This window comes from Colius striatus, chromosome Z (genome assembly GCF_028858725.1).
Source record: "Colius striatus isolate bColStr4 chromosome Z, bColStr4.1.hap1, whole genome shotgun sequence".
Taxonomy (NCBI): domain Eukaryota; kingdom Metazoa; phylum Chordata; class Aves; order Coliiformes; family Coliidae; genus Colius; species Colius striatus.
The window spans coordinates 84,330,742-84,350,341 of record NC_084790.1 but is presented as its reverse complement, the minus strand read 5'-3'; the positions used below and the strand labels follow the sequence as shown (position 1 = coordinate 84,350,341).

The following is a 19,600-nucleotide window of genomic DNA, read 5'->3' as shown; positions in this document are numbered from 1 at the left end:
CATGAATATCCCACATCTCCAAGCTCAGCTCTATCCTTCAGATGTGGTGGTGCTTTTCCAGCACTTATGACTCACCTCATTTGCTTCTGAGATACTTCAGCACAGTTATTTGTGTTGGTAAAGGGGTATCACATGCAAAAGCCTGATGGCCCTTTCCCTTACTTGAGAGCATGGGAACAGACCTTCTCTCAGGACTGTACTTTTAAGTGCCTTCAAACCATCTTCCTCAAAGAGCTTCTTTCTCTTGTGTTGACCTTGCTCTGAAACAGCAGGTGAACTCCAGTGAATCACAAAGAAGTTATTTGAAGCTGATGGCGAATCTGAGCATTTACTGCTCTTGAGATCAGTTATACTGACCCAGTAAATACCTTGATTACATAAAGAATTTATCTCTGCATGAGCAGGCCAATTAAAGGCATTACAGTGAAGATGGGGAAGTTTTGTCTGACCTGGGTATGGAAAGCAGGATAAGGCCCTGATAATGAATAAATAAAACCTCGTGTGGTTTTTTTTGTGCTACTGATCAACTCTTGACTGTTCCTGTGTATTTTGCATTCTGTGAGGGATTAAAGCTCAGATTTCCTCAAAATTTCTTCCTTTTCCATAGTTTTAATACAAAACTTCAAGGCAGTTGTGCCAAAAGTTTGGTATAAATTTTGCAGTGTACAAAAAGCCAGCAGCTTCTCATCAAACCTGTGTTTTTTAGGCTGTATTAACAAGGAATCAGCAAAAACAAAGCCTGGCACTTTTACCCCTCTGGCTTTCAAAGCAGGATCTCTCTAAGCAGAACTGTTGGGAGAGCTCCTGTAGGATGATTCACTTTCCATATCATCTTCTGTAGCTCTTTTTCCCCTAAGGGGTTTGTCCATGGAGTTTATGCCCAGACGAGCAAATTTATTTTGACTCAAATTTACCCAACTGGCTCAAATTAGTACATTTTTGAGAGGGCTTTTTTTTCCACTCTAGTAGGATTATCCTTGATACATACACCAATACCAATACAAAATGCTTCATCCCCAGACTGCCAGCCAAGTATTCACTAATAAATCCCAGAGCAGGTAAATGACGTAGAGCTGCACTAAGCAGCTCAGGCCATGCATATGCCTCGGACCACTGCTTGCTGTGCCGTGTGTCTCTGCAGCCACGTCCACTCTTGACTGCTTGCCGTGTGCTTGTTTTGTTTGCACTGTTCATTGGCAGTGGTGGACTGCACCCAATCCACGTGAGATAAGACGTTTCCGCAGGAAAGAGCTGCCTCCTCTGCTGCAGCTCCCTTCTCTGGGATGCCAAGCTTCTCCACAAAACCGAGTTTGGAGTGAGGTGGCTGTTGGGAAGGAAAGGAAGAAAGGAAGGAAGAAAGGAAGAGAGAAAGAAAGAGAGAAAGGGAGAAAGAGAGAAAGGGAGAAAGAGAGAAAGAAAGAAAGAAAGAGAGAAAGAGAGAAAGAGAGAAAGAAAGAAAGAGAGAAAGAAAGAAAGAAAGAGAGAAAGAAAGAAAGAAGGAAAGAAAGAAAGAGAAAGAAAGAGAAAGAAAGAAAGAGAGAAAGAAAGAGAGAGAAAGAAAGAAAGAAGGAAAGAGAAAGAGAAAGAAAGAAAGAGAGAAAGAAAGAAAGAGAGAAAGAAAGAAAGAAAGAAAGAAAGAAAGAAAGAAAGAAAGAAAGAGAGAAAGGGAGAAAGGGAGAAAGGGAGAAAGAGAGAAAGAGAGAAAGAAAGAAAGAAAGAAAGAAAGAAAGAAAGAAAGAAAGAGAGAAAGAAAGAAAGAAGGAAAGAAAGAAAGAGAAAGAAAGAGAAAGAAAGAAAGAGAGAAAGAAAGAGAGAGAAAGAAAGAAAGAAGGAAAGAGAAAGAGAAAGAAAGAAAGAGAGAAAGAAAGAAAGAAAGAGAGAAAGAAAGAAAGAAAGAAAGAAAGAAAGAAAGAGAGAAAGGGAGAAAGGGAGAAAGGGAGAAAGAGAGAAAGAAAGAAAGAAAGAAAGAAAGAAAGAAAGAGAGAAAGAAAGAAAGAAAGAAAGAGAGAAAGAAAGAAAGAAGGAAAGAAAGAAAGAGAAAGAAAGAGAAAGAAAGAAAGAGAGAAAGAAAGAGAGAGAAAGAAAGAAAGAAGGAAAGAGAAAGAGAAAGAAAGAAAGAGAGAAAGAAAGAAAGAAAGAGAGAAAGAGAGAAAGAAAGAAGGAAAGAAGGAAAGAAGGAAAGAAAGAAAGAGAAAGAAAGAAAGAGAGAAAGAGAGAAAGAAAGAGAGAAAGAAAGAAAGAGAGAAAGAAAGAAAGAAAGAAAGAGAAAGAACGAAAGAAAGAGAGAAAGAAAGAAAGAAAGAAAGAAAGAAAGAAAGAGAGAAAGGGAGAAAGGGAGAAAGAAAGAAAGAAAGAAAGAAAGAAAGAAAGAAAGAAAGAAAGAAAGAAAGAAAGAGAGAAAGAAAGAAAGAAAGAAAGAAAGAGAGAGAGAAAGAAAGAAAGAAGGAAAGAAAGAAAGAGAAAGAAAGAGAAAGAAAGAGAAAGAAAGAAAGAGAGAAAGAAAGAGAGAGAAAGAAAGAAAGAAGGAAAGAGAAAGAGAAAGAGAAAGAAAGAAAGAGAGAAAGAAAGAAAGAAAGAGAGAAAGAGAGAAAGAGAGAAAGAAAGAAAGAAAGAAGGAAAGAAGGAAAGAAGGAAAGAAAGAAAGAGAAAGAAAGAAAGAGAGAAAGAGAGAAAGAAAGAAAGAAAGAAAGAAAGAAAGAAAGAAAGAAAGAAAGAAAGAAGGAAAGAAAGAGAAAGAAAGAAAGAAAGAAAGAAAGAAAGAAAGAAAGAAAGAGAGAAAGAAAGAAAGAAAGAAAGAAAGAAAGAGAGAAAGAAAGAAAGAAGGAAAGAAAGAAAGAGAAAGAAAGAGAAAGAAAGAAAGAGAGAAAGAAAGAGAGAGAAAGAAAGAAAGAAGGAAAGAGAAAGAGAAAGAAAGAAAGAGAGAAAGAAAGAAAGAAAGAGAGAAAGAGAGAAAGAAAGAAAGAAAGAAGGAAAGAAGGAAAGAAGGAAAGAAAGAAAGAGAAAGAAAGAAAGAGAGAAAGAGAGAAAGAGAGAAAGAGAGAAAGAAAGAAAGAGAGAAAGAAAGAAAGAGAGAAAGAAAGAAAGAAAGAAAGAAAGAGAAAGAAAGAAAGAAAGAGAGAAAGAAAGAAAGAAAGAAAGAAAGAGAGAAAGGGAGAAAGGGAGAAAGAAAGAAAGAAAGAAAGAAAGAAAGAAAGAAAGAAAGAGAGAGAGAGAGAAAGAAAGAAAGAAGGAAAGAAAGAAAGAGAAAGAAAGAGAAAGAAAGAAAGAGAGAAAGAAAGAGAGAGAAAGAAAGAAAGAAGGAAAGAGAAAGAAAGAAAGAGAGAAAGAAAGAAAGAAAGAGAGAAAGAGAGAAAGAGAGAAAGAAAGAAAGAAAGAAGGAAAGAAGGAAAGAAAGAAAGAGAAAGAAAGAAAGAAAGAAAGAAAGAAGAAAGAAAGAAAGAAAGAAAGAAAGAAAGAAAGAAAGAAAGAAAGAAAGAAAGAAAGTAAGTTATCAATCCCCTCTCAGGGATATTCAGAACTTCCCATTGCTTTTTCCTTAATGTCACTGAAAGTTCAGTGAAAGTGAATTTCCACTAATAAGAGGTGTTTGTGGAGAAGGACGTGTCTCAGATACTTCCGTCATGTCTCCACACTGGGCAGGATGGAGGGCTTTGAGCATCATTCAGGAGATGTTCAGTAGCTTGCAAGAGAGAAGTCTGCCATGTATTTAGCATCTTTTCCCCACAGGGCATGATTTGAGTGTCAGGGAAATCACTACAAAGACTCCAATTGACTCAGTAGCTCTGGCTCAAAGCCAAATAAAAGGCCAATGATGCCCTGGAGAAGAGAGAGAAGGTACTTACATACAGAGTGTTGTCCTCTATGGAGGGTACAGAATGGCTAATTGCCGTGTGGTTTAACAAAAGAACCTATCTGCATGTCTGCCAGCCTGCTCTCTGCTGTTCACCGCTCTGTAAAATCTATTTAATGTAGCTCATTCACTGTTTTCTTACGCCATAGAGCAGAATTCTCAGCCCCGGTCGTTATCTAAATGTGCTCAGTGGTTTGGATTGTGGACACCTGAAACCCTGCCAAACAATCTCCAGGGGATCTGGAAAGGGGCTTTGGTCCTGTTTGATACCACCAGTTAGGCAAGAAGAGCTGACACTGTTTTGCAGCTCAGGCACGGCAGAAGAACACCTAAATGTCTATTTTGAAATATCTGCCAGTGTGGAGTCTATTAATGTATTCTATGTGAATGTGTTGACAGGGACAGTCTCCACCCTGGAGCACCACTCCTTCTCTGATCACAAACCACAGGTAATCGCATTTTCACACAAGATAACTCAGTGAAGTTGCCAGCAGTTCCTTCTGGCAGGGACAATGGGGAGCTTTTGCAGAGCAAAACTAGGTCCAGATCTGCAGAGCTGTGACTTCCCTCAAAGGCGTGGGAAGAGGTGGGTGCTGCAGAGCAAGACTGATGATACCCTCCTGACCACGGGGCAGTGAAGAACAGCTAAGCCAGGCTGCAAGAAGTCCCAAAAGGAAGCAGGTTTGAAATCCAGCTGTGCCTCCTGCTCTGCCGGAATGGTCGTGAAAGGAATTGCTTAACAAAAGGAGTAAAGCCTCTCCTTGATCCACCTCTTTATTGATTTGCCATAAATGACAGAGATTATTCTGCCCTCATAAAAACCACAGAGGGAAGAAAGCAATCAAGAGAAGCAAATGAAGTGAGCAATTCGTCTGGAACCCTTCAGACCAGCTTTACTTTCATGCAAGGCCTTGGTAGTGTGGTGCTGATGGAAGGATCTCCAGCAGTCACAAGGTAATCCAGAACTTTGTCATCTTGTCCTGCTCCAGATTTACTTTACCATGTCTAATTTTCTTAACTTTTTTTCCAAGCTGAAAGGTGAGACTGAAGTTCCCCTTAGGACATCTTACTGATGTGACAAAAAGAGAACGTGTCATGGGGGGCCAGAGGTTGCTGTAGTAAGCAAATGATCTTCCATTTTCAGTAACACTCAGCCCAGCTTCCCATGCACCAGGGGAAACCTCACATGAGATTCTGGGACAGCATTTCAGTTTATTCACAGACACATGCACCAATAGATAAGAGGCAAAGCCTAGACAGTCTGCTCAGCTACAAAAACATGCTGTCTGATCCTGTTGTTCAACCTTTTAAGAGTAGAAGTTACTGCAGATCCCTCTGATTCACATTGAAAGGAGGGGTGATAGTTGTAGCAACAAAACAAGAGGTAATGGGTTTAAACTGAAAGAGAGGAGATTCAGACTAGATAGAAGGAAGAAATGTTTCAGGCTGAGGGTGGTGAGGCCCTGGCACAGGCTGCCCAGAGAGGTGATCAATGCCCCATCCCTGGAAACATCCCAGGTCAGGTTGGATGGGGCTCTGAGCAACCTGGTCTGAGCATCAGGATGTCTCTGCTCATGGCTGGGGGTTTGGAGATGGCATTTAAAGGTCATTCCAATCCTAACCATTCTGGGATTCTGTGTCACAAACAGTATTTCAGTCAGTGCAGCATTCCACAACTGGTGTCATCCTTCATATAAATGTAAGGGTTTGTCTTGTCTTTGTTTCCTGTAGGATTGTAGCCTCTTCAGCCACTCTTTTCTTTCTTATGCAACCTGTGGCTATACAGGTTTTTTCACAGTAATTCCCTTTTAAATTAAGCTTATTGACGCAAAGAGAGTAGAATTTAAAGTGCAACATCTAGGACTTTGGATGCAGGCTCTTCTTTTTGACCTGAGAACATAACACCAGACAATTTATTCTTGCCTTTATTAACTGGATGCCATAAATGGGTCTAAAATAAAGGTGCTGGTTTTGAACGTTAAGCTGTGACCCAAATGTTTGTTGGCTTTCTCTTTCAGGATGGTTCACGCTGGTGAAGAAGGTTTCCACAACATGGTGGTTTCCAAGGAAGAAGGTGCTTTACTGTCCTGGTTGTTAGCATTTCAAATCAGTTTTGCAGTGTTTATTTGTGTGGTGAAACTGCTGAGAGGCATCAAACAACCAACAGCAGTGTTATCAAGTATGTAAGATTAGCAGATAGTGTTGAATGGCTCAAAATGAGTGAAGGAACCAGCCATGTTGCACCCCTTTCTGTTGGGGCTTTTAGAGAGGGAAGAATGGTGGAAATAAAAGGAGCTGCAACAGCAGAAAAGGAGAGGGAGACCTGGAAGCTGGGACGGATGGGGAATATAAGCCAGATTTCACTCCTTTAAGTTTGGGATTAAATCAAAGAGGAAAAAGGGTGGAAGCAGATTGAGAAGTGTGGAAGTGGATGGAAAGTGCTGGCTAGAGAGGCAGTAAGATTTAGGGTCCTGCTATGGCTTTGCTGTGAACAGGTGGATAACAAGTAGAATAACATAGTGGTCTAAGAGTGCAGGGAAGACTTCTCCACCTTGAGATCTATTGAGCTGGGTTTCAGTCTGAGCCTTGCAAAGCAGCTTAGCTTAATACTTCGGTAGACTAAGATTCATGAGTTAATTAATTGAGATGTGAGACTTTTGGAGAAAAAGTAGTTGCCAGGAATACCTTGCTAGCACAGAGATGGTGACCCTGCTCCATCCATGGTGTGCAGCAAAAGGACCACCAGTATTTGTAGCCTGTAACAGCCTGAGCTTGTTTGACAGAAGCTTGCATTCCCTAAAGATACCTTTTGGCAAAACTCACTTGTGGTTTCTATACTCTCTCCAAGGTTCATCACCATCTACTTACGAGATTATCATGGTGTCTCTCAGTGGGAGCCTCTTACTGTTGGTTGCCATCAGTGTAGCAACGAGTCTTCTCCGGAGGTGAGTGTGTCAGGGCAGTAGGAGAAGACCCCAAGGTTGCCAAGGACATGTGTGCAGTGAGGAATTCCTGCTGGAGCCAAGTGTGATCAGGCAGCCCATGGGAAGAGCATGCCAAACCCTGGGGCTTCTTGGAGTCCTCCCAGGCCCCTTCTCCAACAGCCTGCAGCAACGTGCAATCACAATGGCTGGAGAACTGCTACAGCGTGTCCTGGGGTAATACCAATCTGGAATTCATTTTCTTCAGCTTTAGTTTGAATGCATCTAGCAAAATGAAGAGGGCAATGGAGTCGTAGATGTGTTTTACACTAAAGGGCTGATTAGAGGGAGAGGAAACAGTGGCCTCCATAATTAATGAAATCAGCTCTACCCTAGCTATCAGTTTTTTACACTGCCATTAGTTATCTCTTCTTAATTGGATTGAGTTCAAAATGCAACCAGTTCTTTGTGCTTATCTAATACTTAAGGGTTGGGTTTGCTTTGTTTCTGTTGTGCCAGGTGGTGTACATCAAATAATTTCTCCAAAGATCTCCGTACACCCGTGGTGGTGGAAAACACCACAGCGACAAACAACAGGTCTGGTAAGATTTCAACAGTGGATTTGCCTGGCCCAGTGTGCACAAGTTACATTTCTGAAAAGCAAACTGTGTCTCCAGAGTTTACCATCTCTGAAGAGAGACTCTCCACTTCCAAGTTACCGTTCTTCTCCTTCGTCTCCATCACACCCCTCGACCCAGCGCCAGAGCAGTGATGGCCCACAGCTTCTTCCACTGGAGATGACGGAGGGCTGGGGGTTGTGAGCTGGTGAGCTGATGGACTGACACGATGCACCTTGTTTTCTGCACCACAGCTCTGGGCTCTGAGCTTGTACTGCATCACTATTAGAAAATGCAGGGAAATGGAAATTGTTAATGGGAGTGCAGAAAAAGTGTAGGTACATCTACTTTATCTCTCTGATGTGTTAAGATTTTACTGTAGGGACCTATAACTTTCCACGTTTTCTCTTTCAGTGGAATAAGTCCTGGAGAAAAAACACCAGAGAGGGGATTTCTGGAAATGTTTACAAAGATTTCCCAATCCCTCTAACTCGTGTGTGGATCCCACATGTTCTGCTGAGACCTAAATAGCCTTTCACACATGGTCTCCTCCCAGCTGTGAGACTCTGTGTCTAATGTTACTGGACAGACTGCAACCTCTTTTAAGCCACCAGGCCTATGAACAACTATTTTTACTTTTAAATCTGCCCACTTTTACAGCCTGAAGAAAGATAATGTCCATTAATCTTTAAACAGAGCGCTGCAGCTTTCCCTACACCAATGACCTCTGCCTCTGGCTGACTGCAGCTTGCTGAAGAACGGGCCTGGCTGCTCTCCCCATTCAGGTGATGGTTACAGTGGACAGAGTAGTCTGAAATCTGGCACAGAGAGGGATAGGTGTGCTCCCTGGATCTGGAAAGCCTAGACCAGCTTCATGCCCTTGGCTGGCTGCTGCTGGAAACACTGCAGCATCTGCAGGATATGTATTTTTCCATTTATTTTACCAACTTTCTTGGCCTACCTCCTGCATATTGGACAAACAAAAGAAATAGGAGAAAAGCCCTTTGTTTAGTGAGTATTCCTCCACAAGGACTCTGGCATGGTCTCTTCCTCCAATGTTGCAGAGCACTGAAATATCTACAGGATCAGGAAGGCACTTCAGAGTTGCCAACAGTTTGGAAGGGTGGTTGGCATCAACCATTGAATCATAGGATCACAGAATGGTGGAGGTTCGAAGGGATCTCTAAAGCTCTTACAGCCCAGCCCCCTGCTAAAGCAAATTCCCCTCAACTAGGTCACACAGGAACACATTCAGGTGAGTCTGGAAAACAAATAGCAACGTCTAGCAAGGGCTGTGCCTTAGCTAACCAAAGTGGAAGTAATGCTCTCAGGGCTCATGTTTTCAAACAGGAGCCCTGAGGTCCACCAAATATGTGAACAGGAAGGCTGCAGCCTATGAATCCCCTCCTCTTGCAGGCTCAAATGGAGCCAGCCGTTCCCTAGGGAAGCTGTTGATGGAGAGTCTGGCCTTAGCGAGACACCCTGTGACACCAACACACTTGTGGAAGTTCCCATACGGGGTGCTTATCAAAACTGGGCAGGCACAGAAAGATGAGGCTGTGCCACAGGTATTGGGCACTTCACAGACCTGAGCGAAAACCCATGTGGGCTTCTGCAAAGGTGGCTGGACTTCAGTCACCATTATAACGCCTCCACATTTATCCCAAAAAGGCAGTTTGGGTAACTTTTGTATGAGCAGAGGTGGAATGCAGACCTGATTCTGAAAGTGAGGGGACATGTTCAGCCATTCTTGGCAAGGCTCAGCCACAGTAGGATCTTTTCTCCTCTGCAATTAGACATATTCCCATTCAAAATATTGCTACTGACACCATAGCCCGACAGAAACACCTACTTGCACATCCATGGTGGCAAACACCAGCTTCTTGCCTGTAAGAGTCTGTACCTGTATTTAGTGAGCTGCTCCCACCTGCTCATTACCTGCACCAGCACCTCAGGCACCCCTTCTCTTTCACCTTGCTCAATACCCCTGCTCTTTCTTCATGTTGTTCGCCTCACAAAGACAGAATCCTCCTGCCCCTTGTCAAAATTCATGGAGCTGTTTCTCATCTTCCTCTAAATCCCTCCTTAAGACCCACTGCTGCCTCAACAACCTGCAAACCCTGACTGTTGGGAGCAAGACGGGGCTAAGCAGAGACTTCCAATCCTCTGACAAAGTCTTTTTGTTTTCTCGCTGCCCCTCTCTCTGTGTTGGCCTGCTTTTGATAGCTACCATCTTCCAGCTGAGGCAGGGTCTGGAAAATCCCTGGAAAAATATCTCCACAGTGCTGAGCATCACAAAGCTTTGGTTCTGGACTGGTGTATCCCAGCACAACACAACACAGACAGTGACCGAGGTGAAGATGTCAATAATCACAGTGGAATACAATGTGATACCATATAATACTGTTCTGTTGATAATAGCCAGATGAACGACAGCATGTGTGTGTTTGTGGGTGCACGGCAAATGACATTTAAAGGCTGTTACATTTACAGAGCCAAATGCAATAAACTTAGGAAACAGTATCAATCAATTCAGGTGTAAATCCAGAAATTTGTACTTCTTCTTTTGTTCTTTAATCTCCTTTTGTGTACAGAGCCATATTAATGTCCTCTCAAGGTGCAAATCTTAGGGAAGCTGGCAGGCTGTGTTTTTGAAGAGGACAGCTATTTACTTTCCAAATAAGCACGAGCAGAGATGGACTGTTCTGGGCCCCTCAGTTCAAGAAGGACAGGGAGCTCCTGGAGAGAGCTCAGCGCAGGACCATGCTGAATGATGGAGTAGAGCATCTTCCTTATGATGAAAGGCTGAGGGAGCTGTGGCTCTTCATCTTGGAGGAGACTGAGGGGTGACCTCATTCATATTTACAAATCTGTAGAGGGTGGGTGTGAGGAGGATGGAGCCAGGCTGTGCTCAGTGATGGCCAATGACAGGACAAAGGACAACAGGTATAAACTGGAACACAAGAGGTTCCAAAGAAATACAAGGAAAAACTTCTTCCCTGTTGAGGTGAGGGAGCACTGGCAGGGGCTGCCCAGATGGGCTGTGGAGTCTCCTTCTCTGGAGACATTCCAACCCAGCTGGACGAGTTCCTGTGTGACCTACTCTAGGTTGTTCTGCTCTGGCAGGGGGGTTGCACTGGATGAGCTTTCAAGGTCCCTTCCAACCCTTGAGATTCTGTAATTCTGTGTGTGGCAAAGGAGGGGAAGGATGTAGGGATTGAAGTCAAAGGGAGACTTCCTTTCAGCTGGTATTTGCTCACCAGGAAGAAACTAACATAAACCTGTGAACTTACATGCAACAAGCATGCAAGCCTTGAGCCTTCTTAACTAGAGCATACTTAGGCTCAAAGAGCTATGATGGACAATATTGAACTATAAATGCAGAGTAGAAAAATACCAAGGTCTTCACAATACTTCACTAGCTTGAAGTTTAATCCTTTGACATCTGTAAGGTGGTTTAAAACTCCCCTTTATGGTGATTGACTGCACTCTGCAGATGACAGCACAGGAATTTACTGCGCTGAAACATAACACCTTAATGAAGAAGAAGGGAGGAAAAAAAAAGCTTTCCTTCTAATGCAAGCAACTTTATCTGGTTTTCCCTTCAGCCATGTAACACGATGATTCAGAGCTAAGACTCATGTGGTTGGTAAGTTGCCATGATGGATTTTACAACAGGGAAAATCATGTCAGGTTTATGTAAGCTTGATAGCAGCTGCTCTTTGGAAATACATCTTAATTATGGGTAAAAATACTAAGCCATAACTTGTATACTTATTTTAAAAACCTCATTTTTTTTTTCAGCGCCATAATTCTAAACATTAGCCCTTCACTGAGGTTAGTATTTATTTATAGGTTGGATACCGTAAGGAGGTAGCCCAGGAAATCATACTTGATGATGGTGGTTATTGGACGTGCCTGTTAGTGACCCTTCATATTTATCTGTATTTAATTATAGAATTACTGCCATAATGCCCTAAGTTATGCCTGAGACAAAAAAAATGGCAGTTCCATTTGTGAGGCCATTATATGCCAACACTCACAGCTTCTTAAAAAATAGCAATGACCTTTGGGATGAAATATTTTCAGCCTGATATTGACTTTCTCTTTGTGCATGGAGATGTGTTAAAATCAAGATCAGCTTTTTTTGTTATTTAAAGACGCAGGGAAAAAGATGGTTTGAATGATTAAAAAAAGCTTTGTGGGCCCCTGGGCAGCTGGAAATGGCTGCATTTTTCAGTGTTACAGTGATGGTTCTTCGGATGTTTGTAGTTATACCAGGTTTTTAAATCTAGATGATAAATAAAGGGAAATATGATGTAATTCCTGAGCAAGCAAGTGTGCATTCACATGCACCAGCACACTCAGGCATTCCCACTCACTTCTGACATACGTGAAGTTAATCATACCTAGAAGTGTTTGCAAAATCAGAGCCAACACCTAAAACCATAGAATCATAAAGTGGTAGGGGTTGGAAGGGACCTTCGGAGATCATCTAGTCCAATCCCCTGCTCAAGCAGGTCCCACCTAGATCAGGTCGCACAGGAACATTTCCAGGCAGGTTTTGAAGCCCTCCAAGGACGGAGCCTCCACACCCTCCCTGGGCAGCCTGTGCCAGGGCTCCCCCACTGAAACACTGAAACAGTTTGTTCTTATATTTAAATGGAACTTTTTGTGTTCCAGCTTCATCCCATCACCCCTTGTCCTGTCAGTGGATACAACAGAAAAAAGTTCTGCCCCAACCTCCCGACACCCACCCTTTAGATATTTGTAACTATTAATGAGATCTCCCCTCAGTCTCCTCTTCTCCAGCCTGAACAGCCCCAGTTCCTGCAGCCTTTCCTCATATGAAAGATGCTCCAGTGCCCTGATCGTCTTGGTGGCCCTGCACTGGCCTCTCTGCAGCAGTTCCCTGTCCCTCTGGAGCTGAGGAGCCCAGAACTGGACACAGGACTCCAGATGAGGCCTCAGCAGGGCCATCTTTGGAAATATTTTCACTTGGAAATGTTTCGAGCTTTCCTATAACACTTCAGTATATTATATAATATAATAAATGTATTATATATTAGATATAAATGTATCAATATCGATATGATTTTATTTCATAGGAACTGCAATAGATGTTTTACTCACTGCCCCGAACTGAGACTCTACTCCTTTTCATAACTGAAATGACAAATACTTTGGCCAGATGACAAAACTTTGATGAATATGATTGATTTTTGTTAGATTTGTGTTCAGTGTTGGGCCCCTCACTCACTGCCACTGGGACACTGAGGGGCTGGAGTGTGGCCAGAGCCAGGCAGCAGAGCCGGGGAAGGGGCTGGAGCACAAGTGAGGAGTGGCTGAGAGCTCTGGGGATGTTCAGCTTGGAGAAGAAGAGGCTGAGGGGACACCTTCTTGCTCTCAGCAGCTCCCTGATAGGAGGTTGTAGCAGGTGGGTTGGTCTCTGCTCCCAAACTACAAGCGACAGGACAAGATGAAACAGCCTCAAGTTGTGGAGGGGAAGATTGGAGATGGGGAACAATTTTTTCCCCAAAAGAGTTGTCAATCCCTGCCCTAGGCTGCCCAGGGCAGTGGTGGAATCCCCACTTTTTCCAACCTGAATGTTTCTGTGATCCTATATAGAATCATAGAATCAAATACATGCAAAAATACATTTGTAATATTAAAATGTATGGACGTTGTCTGAGGTTTTCCTCCTGTATCATCTTCATAAATATTTACTTACATTTTTGTTCTAGCACAAAATCAGCTCAGACCCCAATTATTCTTTATCCAAAATGTAATGACTGCAAAAGTCAAGATTCGCTGAAGAATCCAAAAGAAAACAATTATATTTTATATCAGATTGATCAGGGCCTCTGGGTACTTCTGCAGTCAAATCACAAAAATAACTGGAGCTCGGGGATACTGTATAGTTATCGATGCATAAACACACTTTTTTTCCCCCTTGCATCTCTCAGTCCAGTTGGCTGAGGGTGTTGATTTGCATAATCACTCAGATTTTATTTCTCAGTAATCATACAACACACGAACCCCTTAACTCAGAATGGTTGATAGCTTTTATTACTCAATCAGGGTACAATGATTTGCATAATCACCACACTTTCATGGTTATTGGAGTCATTCTCGTGATACCAATGATAACTTCGTGCTTAATTTGGTGGACTGCAGAGACCCCCATCTCGATTCTTTGCCCTGTCACAGACTTCTGATACGATCTGGGCAAATTATTCAGGGTGTACCAATACTTTATGTCCATGCTCCAGCTCTGCTTCAAGATCCATGCACCAGCAAGTGTGAGATGGTCTTCCACTTCAGCAGGGAATCGAGCATCCAGACTGTATGACTGAAAAGACACTCAGGCACTGTGCAAATTACCCATGAACAAACCCACACCTCCACTTCTTTTTGTCTTCATCTGTCCTTTCCAAAATGCTTGCTTTAATACAGTCAATGACACAGTATTACACATCTAAGTAATCCTTACTATTAAATTGCAGAATCACAAAATGTTTCAGGTCAGGTAAGGTCTTCAAACTCCTCAAGTCCAACCGTTCCCCCCTAACCCAAGTCCCACAGCCCCACAGCTACACAGCTTTCGGATCCCTCCAGGGATGGGGACTCCACCACTGGGCAGCCTGGGACAGGGCCAGACAACCTTTTGCGGGAAGAAATTGTTCCCCATGTCCAATCCAAACCTGCCCTGACTTGAGGCTGTTTCCTCTTGTCCTTGTAGCTTGGGAGCGGAGACAGACTCCTCCCCACCAGCTACAGCCTCCTGCCAAGGAGCTGCTGAGAGCAAGGTCTCCCCTCAGGCTCCTCTTCTCCAGGTTCAAAACCTCCATTCCCTCAGCCCCTCCCCAGCCCCTTGTGCTCCAGCCCCTTCCCCAGCTCTGTGCCCGGCTCTGGCCACGCTGCAGCCCCTCAGTGTCCCTGTGGCAGTGAGTGAGGGGCCCAGCACTGAGCACAGCCCTGGAGCTGCGGCCTCCCCAGGGCCCAGCACAGAGGCACAATCACTGCCCTGGTCCTGCTGCCACACTATTTCTGATACAGGCCAGGCTGCCCTTGGCCTTCTTGCCCCCCTGGGCACGCTGCTGGCTCCTGTTCAGCCGCTGGCACCAGCCCCCAGGCCCTTTCCCTGCAGCAGCTTTCCAGCCCCTCTGGCCCAGCCTGGAGCGGTTGGTGTGGCCCAAGGGCAGGACCTGCCACTGAGCTGTGCTGAATGTCATCTCATTGCCATCAGCCCCTCGCTCCAGCCTGCCCAGAGCTTTACGAAGCCTTCCTGTTCTCACACAGATCAACCTCTCCCCCCAGCTCGACCCACACACTTACACGGGTTGATATAAAGTGGTTTATGCTTTTGACCGACCCAGCTGATCCTGGATGATCCGCAGGTGCTGTCCCTGAGCGCTACCCGACAGCCCCACTCCACGATGCCGCTCCCCCGCCACCTCCCCCTCCTCTGAAGACCGGACAGTCACCGATGGAGCTGAATCACTGCGTGCTCACCGCGGAGCGAAGCGGCGGCGCCGGCAGCCCGCGGGGCGGGGCGAGCGGCAGGAGCCAGCGCCCGGCCACGGCTGCGCGGCCCCGCCCCGCCACGTCCCGCTCGGGCGCCGGCTCCCGCCCGGCGGCGTCTGTGGGCGCGGGCCATGGCGTTCACGCTGTACTCACTGCTGCAGGCCTCGCTCCTCATCCTCAACGCCATCGCCGTGCTGCACGAAGAGCGCTTCCTCCGACACGGTGAGCCGGCGGCGGCCGCGGCGGGGAGGGAGGGCAGCGGCCGCGGGCGGCTCGGGACAGGCCGCGGCGACGCGTCCCTCCCCTTCCCTCTCGTTTCCCTCCCCTTCCCCCGCCTGGCCGAGCCCAGCCCGGCGGGGCCTCCCGTTCCCCCCCTTCCCCCGCCACCTCGCAGCGTCTCCGTGCCGGTGTTGAACGTTTCGTGCAGGTTTCCGCGCTGAAGCTGGGATTTGCTGCCGGTGTGGTTGACGTTGCTCGTGTCCTCCCTTTGTCTTTCACGTAATTTTGTTTCTCTTTTTGTACCGTTTCACCTCCGTTTATGCCGCACATCGAGGCCGTGCGGCATCCTGGAGGTGATTTCTTTCATCTTATGCCTTTTTTCTTTGTTGATGAGATGGCACTGCTCAAACTCTGGACCTTCACGGTTCTGCAGTGCTGAGGAAGGATCCCCAAGGTTGTGGATCCTTGCCCTCGAAAAGCAAACCCTACAAAATGCAGCAAAGCCACAGACACAAACCTCAGCAAAGCCACAGGAAAAAAAACCCCAAATGACCGATGATCCAAGTTTTCCCCATTTTCCTGGAGCCAGGATTTTTGGGAGGAGTAATGATAGTTATGCCTTCCTCCCCTTCCCTGCTGGGATTTAGTATGAGGGATCTACCTGGTTTGAGGTTTTCTGTTGCTCTCCTGGTGAGCAGCAGCTCGAGGTAGAGGAAGATGTCAGGCCAAGATCAGTGAAGCCACTCTCGCTGGCCCCAGGTAACTTGGAAGATGTGGGAATAACTGTGAGCTCTCTGTGAGTGGGAAGCAGTAGCTGGTGAGGGACAGGACTCATGCGGTGCCTTCAGCCTGCTGCTGCCAGCAGAGCAAGAGACAGAGACAAGAAAAGGGGGGAAAAAATCACTCAAAAGTTAAGTCTGGAGGAAAAAAAAAAACTGGCAGGCTCTTCTGGGTAAGTTTGGATACTGAGAGCTGCTCCCTTTGCTGTTCTTCTCATCCCTGCCTAGGGCTGTGGCTATCAGGACTCAGAAATCCCTCATCCTGGCACAGGGGCCACATCCTCAGCCTCCCTGCAGCTGGTAGGGAAGGGCTTCTGCCCCAAAGCGCTTTGTAGAACTTCAGCATGTCCATCATGCCCTGAAAAGTCTCTTTTATTTTTTTACAGAGCTACAAAAAGCATCCTACTGATTCAGGATTTGGGCTGACCATAACCTGATGGCCAATAACTGCTTCCTGGTTTATTATCTGCTGAAGGGCTGTGGGCAGATGTAGTCTGTCTCCTTTTTTTTTTGACTAGCTTTTGGTTTTGTGTGTTTTTGTTTTGGCAGGTGGTGGTTTTCGAAGCCCAAATAATGGCATTCGTTTGTCTGGCACACTAGGAGCAGTGGCATATTAAAAAGTTCAGGCTTTCCTCTACAGAAAAGTTAATCTGTTACTACTGCCTTCGTTAAAGGCTTTAACAGTTTTCAGTGTATTGTTTTGAAAAGCTGATCATGAAAAAAAGTGAATTGCCGTGTAGTTTTCCTTTCCAGTGTTCCAGGATTCAGGATCGGCCACTCATTAGTACTGCTGATGGCGTTTGTTGGGAGTATTGTGTGGTTTGGGGGCATTTTTTCTGACACTTCTGGCTGTTTTTTATGTGCTGCAGTTGGCTGGGGAAGCGATCAAAGGATTGGAGGGTTTGGCGAGGAACCAGGAATTAAAGCTCAGCTAATAAACCTCATTCGATCCATACGAACCGTTATGAGAGGTGAGGTGACAACCTTTCACTAAAATATTGTCTGTAAAGTTTTCTTTCTGGGCCTTAAGGAAGTAACATCAGGATTTTTACTGTTTTACCAAAAGCTGCTGTTTCTCCTTGTCATTTCCAGCCTGTCCTTCCCTCACGCGTGGATGCTGTGTGGGAGGACACTGATTGTGTAAAACATTTCCCAACACTGGCAACACTGCTCTGCCCTGTGTTTCCTCAGAGTCTGGGAGCTGGGGGGCAGCTTGGTGATCAGAGCTCGCAATGAGCTTCACCTTGCCTAAGTTTGACTTCAAGGGAAGTACTTGGTGGTAGGAATTTAGTCACAGAATGGTTGAGGTTGGAAAAGACCTTTGAGCTCATCAAGTCCACCTCTTAACCAAACACTGTCATGGCCAGTGCCATGTCCCTAATGCTGTTGCTTCCTGTAATTTTTAAACTTTTAGTATCCCAGGCTTTGATCCTGGCTCTTTCCACTAGTACCTGGATTAAGGAAATCCACTGTATTTTTAACATGTTGATTGGTCTTGCTCCTTAAAAGGTAATATCCTGAGATCACGCTGTGGCACTGAAATGAAAATGTTCACAATCCCCTCTCTTTGCCTTTTTGCTTTTTCTCCACAGTGCCATTAATAGTGGTGAACTCCATTACAATCGTTTTCCTCCTGTTGTTTGGCTGAAGATTACCCATCCTGGAAATCTTTTGGACATCCAAAGAAGCAAGTCGCTGACTGTCATCTCTCTCTGGGACCCAGCACGATTTAAGCTGTCGATCTGATGCTCAACTTCAAATAATAAAAGACATTTCCTCCTAGTTACCCTCCTCCCTAACGCTCCCTCATGGTTTCATCAAATGAGATAAGGGGATCCATGCAGCAGTGCTGCGAGTACATTGGACCAGGACAAGGTCTGTCACCACTGACTATTTAAGAGGACATACTGTGATGTATCACAGTCATTGTTGGTGGGATGTGGCTTTTAAATGTCTAGTTACTCAGGGATGAAATTTCCATCAGTACACTTCCCAACATATATTTTAAGTTAAGAAAAATGACAGTGTTTCAGTATATTTCAGTTACCACCACCCTACTGTTGAAGAGAACAACAATTATTGGAATGATAAATTGTTAAAGTACAGTTGTGACCTTGAGGGAGATGAAACCAGCTGGGTAAAATCCTGATTCGGCTCACCTAGAACATTCCTGGTTGGATTGAGACTGGGATTTTTCTCTTGATCTTTTATCAGCTTTTAAAATCAATACCATTTCACGCTCAAGTTGAAAATAGTTTGCAACTGTTATACAAAATCCATCCCCACCCCACCCCCCCCCCAAAAAAAAAAAAAAGCTGTACCTGAAGCTGGGCAACTCTTGTTAATTTCAGACTATCATGTTGTGTTTGTGATGAGCATTTGTAACCATTCTGTCTGGGCTTGTTAATACTTTTTTAATAATACTGCTTTTCTCTTTTGTGTGTTAAACTTCCACATGGGGATTAAGTGTTATTGGAAGTTGAGAGCCATTTGTATTCCAGGCTTCTTGGGAAAACACAGGATTTCTTTGATTAAAAAAAACCAAAAACAAATGTGCAGCTTCTCTTACTGCTGCTTCTTCCCCCACCCTCCATCTTTCTTTGTTAAATGAACAACTTCGAAATGGAAACCATGGGTGTGACCATGCAGTTTGGTCACAGAGAATCTTGCCAACTGCTTTGGTACAGATGTCGTCCTCGTTATAGAATTGTAGAATTGTTTCAGCTGGAAGAGGCTTTTAAGAATTTTGTCCCAGCCCTGTCAGTCACTAGACCATTTCCCTAACTGCAGCATCAACCTCCAGCCCCTTGCAGTGCCTGACAACCCTTGCAGCAAAGAAATTCCTCCTCAAATCCTGCCCGAACCTCCCCTCAGGCAACTTGAGGCCATTTCCTTTTGTTGTATTGCTTGTTCCTACGGAGAACAGACTGACCCCTGCCTCGCTACAACTTCCCTTCACTGCTGGGCTAGGTCTGATGTTACATAGCAAGGCTGGATGAATAGCAGCAGATTCTCACCTACCTTTATAGAAAAGTTAGAAGTTTTACATCTCTTCCTCTGCTGAAATGTTTTGGGTTATTTTTAAAGTGGGGAAGATTAATGGGAACCTGGTAGTTTCATTACTTTAAAACAGGTTTTGTTTCTCATCTTACAACATCTTAATGACTAAAGTGTGTGCTGTTGTGTCAAACAATGAAAAAAAATTGTAAATAAAGTCTGGATTTCTAAGTTAAGCCCTGCCTCTCATAACTTGCTCCACATCTCTGCACAGTGGGAATGTCCCAGAACTCAGCTTCGTCCTGTTCCAGTTACCAGAGTTACTGTTCTTACATGAAATACTTTTTTTTTCTTTTCTCTTGCACAAAATACTTTTCTTTTGCCATCCCCGTGGCATCTGCAAGTATCATCCCTTCTCTATGAAGCTGTATTTTGGGTTTTGTAGCAAACCTGACGAGCTGTGGTAGCTTTGGCCTGAGGCAGAACATCACCTTGCTAACCTGTGAGTTCTGTAAAAAGGCAGGTGTGTTACATTTCTTCATTATACCAACCTCAGTAAGTCAGAGGTGACAAAGGTGCAGTCTGCATCAGTTATTTTCATGTATCTGTCTGTCGTGGAAACTGGACAGAGTGTATGCAGAACAGATGAAATGTGACAGGTGTGCAAGGGCCTTTTGTAAGACAGCAGCA

The 19,600-nt window shown here is 44.6% G+C and overlaps 1 protein-coding gene across 1 annotated transcript; it reads left to right on the top strand.

Moving 5' to 3' along the window:
- Positions 1–14,991: 14,991 nt before the first annotated feature.
- IER3IP1 (immediate early response 3 interacting protein 1) lies at positions 14,992–19,146 on the top strand. The gene is made up of 3 exons (XM_062018428.1): positions 14,992–15,137; positions 16,783–16,884; positions 17,506–19,146. The coding sequence occupies exons 1-3, from the start codon at positions 15,047–15,049 to the stop codon at positions 17,559–17,561; spliced, it is 249 nt and encodes an 82-aa protein (XP_061874412.1). The 5' UTR covers positions 14,992–15,046; the 3' UTR covers positions 17,562–19,146.
- The last annotated feature ends 454 nt before the right edge of the window (positions 19,147–19,600 follow it).